A 6,695-nucleotide genomic window follows, 5' to 3' on the forward strand; every position below is an offset into this window, starting at 1 on the left:
ATTTAAGATTTAAATGATTAGTTATCAATAACTTCTTCTAGAAAGATAGGATATGGTTTGTTAGGATTTAGATTACATTACATTTGAATTTGAATAGGTTGTTATCTTTCTTTTCGAGAGATAAGATTAGTTTTTAAATTTCAAAAGTTAGGAAGTTAAGATATAAATACGTGAACAAGGTTCACAAGAAGGATCGGAGATATTGGAGTCTACAGATCAAAACTCTTTAGTCTTAGGTTAATTTTCTTTCTACTATGAGTAACTAAACCTCCTCTGTTAAAGGTTAGGAGTTCTATTTTATTTTTATGGATTAATAATACAAGCGTTTTCTTTATTTTAATTCATGCTATTCTACTTTTTCAAAATTGAGTTTCGTTTTTCATATTTAATGATTAGAAATAACAGAAAATATTCTAACTTTGTTTTAGATTCTGTTATTACTTTAGAAAATTTAATATCAAAATTAGCTTGAAACTCTTTCTCATGGTTTTCAACTTGACTAGGAATAGTATTTTGAAAGTTGTGTGGTTTTAAATCGAAACCGTTCTTTACCTTTCTCTTAATTAGTTGACTAAAAAATTGACAATTAATTAAGAGAAATTAGATTGCCAAGAAATTGGAATTTAATTATAAAGGATTTGCTGTGAAAAGATTTTTGCATGAGTTTAGAAAAATCCAAAGTGTTGCTATTTCTAAGAATTTAACATCTGCGAAGCCTTTGACATCCTCCCTATTTTTGATTACCTCTCCAAAATTTCTAAGCTTTCTCTCATGTATAATAACAATCTTTTTAACTGTTCTTGCTTCTACTTCACTATCAAGATTCCTCTTACCAAGGTTTGATTGATCTGATTAGAGATTTAATTAGACGTTGCTTGATTCAATCCGTTAATTATCGTGTGAACGATATCCACTTACCGTGGTATTACTTAATACGATTTGGTGCACTTGCCAATATCCAAGCGTATTAGTTTTGGCTAATTAAGTTTTTGGTGCAGTTGTTGGAGATTAATTGAGATTGACAACAAACAAACATCCTGTTGAATTACTAACATAGATCTTGTTTTATTTTATTTTCTTTATTCCATTTAATTATTCTTTCCTTATTGTATTTTTCTTCTTTACTCCACACGGTACATTTGATTTCTTGTTGTTTTTGTGCATGCAAGGGGAAGAGGATTGTATTCTTTTCGATCTGAAAATTGAGAAGACGCTTGCACAAATAAGAAAGAGATCAAGAACTAAGAGAGGAGAGGTAGAAAGAATGGCAGAGGAGAAATCGTCCCAAACGTTAGGGACGATCTCGGATCTAAGCTCCATTTAAAGATTTATCGCTGGCCAATGAGTTGCTGCATGCATAAGGTGGGATTCAAATCCCTGATACTTTCTTAAGCGGATATGAGTGAGTTGACAACTCGACTAACTCAAGTTGGTTAATTGGTAGCTATATATTTTTTTTTTTTTGGTTTGCAATTGGTTGCTATATTTGTGAGTAACCAAAGCAAAAAAAAATAATTAGATGTTGATCAAGTTGTTGCAAGCTAGCCCACATCAAAGCTGGGCTTGCTGTGGGTGTTAAGCCCACTTACAACTGAGAGGAGACTATTTGGTAATTTGGGTGTGAGCTTGGAAACTGGTCGGCACTGTTTCCGTTATTGTGTGTTGGAAGCTCCAACTCGATGGCGGCTTTTCGGAGAATGATTAGCTTAGGATCGAACAGAACTTTGACTCCACCCTCTCTTCTCACTTTCCGCAGAGGAATCGCTTTCAAGCTCTTCGTTGGAGGTCTCTACTCTCAACTCTCAAAACCTCTTACTTGTTCTTTCTCTTGCTACTTCTCTATTCATTGGAGTTCTCTCGTTTTTGATCTCCTGCAACCCTATTTATATTATTTTCTTATTGATTTATTCATTTATTTTGATGAAGCGTCTGAAACCTGTCTTCCTGTATCACTTCTTTATATTAAGTGACTCCAATGTGAACCCATCCAAAACTAATTCACTGGTTTGAATAATTTGAAAACGAGATGATTGAACAACCATATGTTAATTCAATATAATTGTCAACTTACTTTGTGCAAAACAGGATGTGTATGTGAAAATTAAATTAGGAAAGTTAGAGTGTTTATTTCTTCATTTATTTTAAATGAATGTTCACTGAGTTGTATGTTGTCACTGTTATGTGTTATAGAATCATTTCCGTGTTCACTTTGTTGCTCAATGGGATCTAGCCATTCATCATCATCTTGTTTGGCAAACAATGGAACATCACATAACAAATCAATCTCAGGGCTTTATGCTGCTGTCAAAATATTGCCCATTATTGCTGTTTTCAACATCTAGTTAACTTGAATGCATGAATTTTGTGTTTTATTTTAGCTTTTGGGAAAGGGTCATTCATCGTTAGAATTGTGCTGCGCGGTTCATTATTTTGCAGGATTGTCTGTGCACACGACGGAGAAAGGATTGACTGATGCTTTCTCTGATTGCGGACAAGTAATTGAAGGTAGCTTCAGAATAAGAAAAATGCACTAACATTATTCATAGCTAGTATCTCATGGTTTAGGCTTCTGGAGTTGTGACTGTTTTAATTGTGTTTACAGCTAAAATTATAACAGACAGGGTATCGGAGAGATCTAAAGGGTTTGGGTTCGTCACCTTTGCTTCACGGGATGAGGCTGCGAATGCCATTTCACAGATGAATGGGAAGGTAAATTTATCAAACTTGCCACACACCTCTTCTGTTGTGGGAGGCTTAGAATTTAGTAGAGTGAAAATTGGCACTAAGTTTTTACATATTGCAGGCACTAAATGGCCGCGATATCTTTGTTGATTATGCGAAACCAACTTATTCCAAGAGTACTGGAATGCCCATTGCAAGAGGACCCCCTGAACTCCCCACAGTTGATAGTTGATTTTCCATATGAGATATTGTATTTGATGCAGCTGAATTAAGCCCACAATATTTTGCAGACCGAGTAGGTAGCATGTGCAGAACTGAGTATCTTTTAGGATCATGGATGCACACAATTACAACAATTACAAGAATTGCTCAGCAGAACAAAGTAATAGGTGAAGGATTTATGTAATAGAATACTGGCGTTTGGAGAAATTTTTTGGCCGTTTTTATGTTCTACTTTGATTTGATTAATTACATAGATATATAAATAAGGGCCATGGATTCCTTACTCCCACTTTTATGTGGGAGTATCATTAGCCAACACTAAAATAATTATAAAAAGAACCCTATTTTTTTGTTTTTAAAAAAATCAATAATTAGATATTGACCCTTTAATTACTTTTTTTTACACATTTTTCTTTTTTCTCTTTAATTTCAGATTCAACGTAGCGGTGAGGGTGAGACATTTGGTCTGCTAGGGTTTTTTTTCCCTCTTTCAATCACTGTAGCGGTGTAGCCATTCTCTCTTCCTCTCCCTCCGCAGTCTCTCTCGTTCGCTTCAGCCGCCGCCGCAACCCGCTTCATCCGCCGCCGCGCAACAATCTTCCGCCGCTGCGCAACCCGCTTCCCCTGCCGCCGCGCAACACGCTTACCCGCCGCCGCAACCTAATTTTCTATTAGGTGTCGTTTTTTCCCAATCTCTTGTATATGATATATTTTATTGTTAATTGTCCCTTTATGTGTTTTAATCTATGTTAATTGCTTTCATATTTTTTGTATAATTCAAATGTGCAGTTGTCCTTTAAGCTTTTGATTTTGTTCTTCAAAGTCTCGCCTATTTGTTTTTCTTAATATTATACAATAAATTTATTCAAGAAAAAAAAAAAAAAAAAACAAAAAACAAGAAATAAGGAGATTGACTTTAGTGAAAAATTCACTGTGGCTTGGGGTAATGTTTACGTACATACTTTTATGTTGTTGAAAATATCTAATTATCAATTCTTTCAAAAATAAAATAGTTTGTCTCAACTTGTTAGTATCTTTTAATATGTTCAGCCTTGTTTTTCACACATAAAGAAGAGTCTTGCTCCACTAGCTGACCTCATCTAGTGGGACAAGACTCTTCTTCTTATCTTCTTTCAAATTACTTAAGCAACTTATTTAAATAGTATTAGAAAATTGTTATTCGAATTAAAGACGATCTGTTGTCATTGTTGCTCTCTTGTATATTATGGATTCTCTTTCCTGTCATAGGGCAAGCTGCCAGATGTTTCCTAGAAAAACACATTGGGAGATGGATATTGTAGGAGCTAATTGTTTTCTTATTTTTTTAATTTTGCCTCTTTAATAAATCCAGTTTCACCAAAATGAATAAATAAGTAAACTACCTGATGTCTCCTGATATTTTTATCCTTTGTATCCAGAAATGTTGTTAGTAATAATGAAATTTGAAATTTTAAAGGTTTTATTGAAATTATATGTTTGTGATAACTACAAATTTAGATGTTATATTCTTGTCGAATCACAGAAAATTATATTTTACACACTGTTGAACTGTATCATGCTTGTTGATTTTACATTTATTTGACAAATGCAAAAGCAACTTATCACATATAAGAAGCTAATTAAGCATTCTTGTATGTCTTGTCTACTAGTAAAGTAGTATATACTTATATTCAGACATGTTTTTGTTTTGAGATGTAGTGGATTTGAGTACCATTTACTTTCTGGTTAATCTCATTTTAATTGATTCACGTAAAAAACAAGTCAAGGAATAAAAAAAGCAGTCAAACCTGATTTAAATATTCAATTCATAGTTACTTTTAATCCAATTAAGAATTTAAGATATGCTAATTATCTAACACTTTATTGAACAAGAACCAGCATAATACAGTTAGTTTTACATAAGATCCATCAATCAGATAATCACATAAAACACAGTCATAAATACCAGCAAATAAAACACTAAACAGGTGGAACTACATGACTAATTATTACCAAGCCTAGCTGGTTCTATTCATAATCATTAGCTAAAAACTCAGGCAGATATGAACAGAAAAATACAGAAATTAAGCATGATAAAGTGAAAATCAAGTCATCATCATACTAGTTGCAGGCTTGGAGAGCAACCACTATGAAACTGGGCCATTGAGGACAGGGACAATTTCAACTCCAAGCCAAACAAAAGAAAATAGATACTCAATCACAATGTTAATAATCTAATTTGCATAAACACATGAAAAGGCTAAGAATTGTGTTTTAAACATAATGATACACTAATGTGGTAGGACAATGTCAGATACAAGAATCAAGAACAGCATAATCCTAAGCCAAGTAATCGCTTGACAGTAATAAAATATAATACAAACATAATAGATTGAATTAACATGCAACAACTTCTATGAATATGCTATAATATCTTCTGAACTTGAACCCTAGTCCATGCATAATAATGGCATAGCAATGTTTCTCAACAACAAATGTAAACGGTTTTGCAAAATTTTTATCTTCCACCGACAAAAAACATAACTAGTCAAAATTGCTAAAACTAATCAATGCTATCTGAAAGTAAGAAAAACATAACTCTCTGAAGTGCTAAAATTGCTAAAACTAACCAATGCTATAATTCCACACATGTTAAAAACCCAGCAATACTTTTATATATTTATTATTGTTATTTTCATTTTCATTTTGAGATAACATCTATTTCTAGATTATGAACTCTAAAACCAGCGATCAACATTAATACAATCTTCATGTAGTATTGTTGTGTTTGTAATTAATATGACAAAAACAAAAAAGAGACACTGCTTCAGAAACAAAAATATAATTGAATGTCAGTAAAATTTAGAATCATCTTTGCAGCTTTAGTACCACTTGTGTGTGTATGCTAGACCTGTGGAACTTTTTATTTCTCATATAAAATTGACACAAGTTCATTCGTAAGCCATAACATGTCTTCAAAGAGAATTGAAAATTACTGTATAATATTAAGAAAAACAAATAGGCGAGACTTTGAAGAACAAAATCAAAAGCTTAAACGACAACTGCACATTTGAATTATACAAAAAGTATGAAAGCAATTAACATAGATTAAAACACATAAAGAGACAATTAACAATAAAATATATCATATACAAGAGATTGGGAGAAAACGACACCTAATAGAAAATTAGGTTGCGGCGGCGGGTAAGCGTGTTGCGCGGCGGCAGGGGAAGCGGGTTGCGCAGCGGCGGAAGATTGTTGCGCGGCGGCGGATGAAGCGGGTTGCGGCGGCGGCTGAAGGGAACGAGAGAGACTGCGGAGGGAGAGGAAGAGAGAATGGCTACACCGCTACAGTGATTGAAAGAGGGAAAAAAAACCCTAGCAGACCAAATGTCTCACTCTCACCACTACGTTGAATCTGAAATAGTGAAATTAAAGAGAAAAAAGAAAAATGTGTAAAAAAAAGTAATTAGAGGGTCAATATCTAATTATTGATTTTTTTAAAAACAAAAAAATGGGGTTCTTTTTATAATTATTTTAGTGTTGGCTAATGATACTCCCACATAAAAGTGGGAGTAAGGAATCCATGGCCATAAATAAGTCCGTTAACTAATTATATATATCTTTTCAATATTAAATGAAACATTACAACAAAAAATTAGTTTTTTTTTTATCGTCTAATTATGGGTAAATAATTAAAACCGCACCCAATTTTTAAAGATGACAACAAAAATAACCTTCACTTCTTGATAAAGACAGGAATATACTCAAAATATCATAAAAAGTAATAAAAATAAAAATATTATTTTATA

At 33.0% G+C, this 6,695-nt stretch overlaps 1 protein-coding gene across 2 annotated transcripts; it reads left to right on the forward strand.

Annotated features, from left to right (window-relative positions):
* On the forward strand, window positions 1,613-3,710 carry LOC107604650 (glycine-rich RNA-binding protein 4, mitochondrial). 2 transcript variants are annotated; one of them, XR_001612326.2, is made up of 5 exons: window positions 1,613-1,785; window positions 2,437-2,505; window positions 2,603-2,709; window positions 2,804-3,071; window positions 3,338-3,710. XR_001612326.2 is itself a non-coding variant. In XM_016306278.2 (4 exons), exons 1-4 carry the CDS (start codon window positions 1,680-1,682, stop codon window positions 2,912-2,914), a joined length of 393 nt encoding a protein of 130 aa, XP_016161764.1. In that variant the 5' UTR covers window positions 1,613-1,679; the 3' UTR covers window positions 2,915-3,122. The 2 variants fall into 2 exon arrangements, 1 of the variants encoding a protein (XP_016161764.1); XM_016306278.2 differs by lacking the exon at window positions 3,338-3,710 and having other exon boundaries at window positions 2,804-3,122.

Source organism: Arachis ipaensis, chromosome B06 (assembly GCF_000816755.2).
Source record: "Arachis ipaensis cultivar K30076 chromosome B06, Araip1.1, whole genome shotgun sequence".
In the NCBI taxonomy this organism is placed as follows: domain Eukaryota; kingdom Viridiplantae; phylum Streptophyta; class Magnoliopsida; order Fabales; family Fabaceae; genus Arachis; species Arachis ipaensis.

Bases quoted from the DNA above. Each gene is read 5' to 3' on its own strand.
- LOC107604650 (XM_016306278.2), top strand. From the start codon at position 1,680: ATGGCGGCTTTTCGGAGAATGATTAGCTTAGGATCGAACAGAACTTTG. The intron at 1,786-2,436 runs GTCTCTACTCTC...ATTATTTTGCAG, and splicing joins TTTCAAGCTCTTCGTTGGAG to GATTGTCTGTGCACACGACG. The intron at 2,710-2,803 runs GTAAATTTATCA...TACATATTGCAG, and splicing joins TTTCACAGATGAATGGGAAG to GCACTAAATGGCCGCGATAT.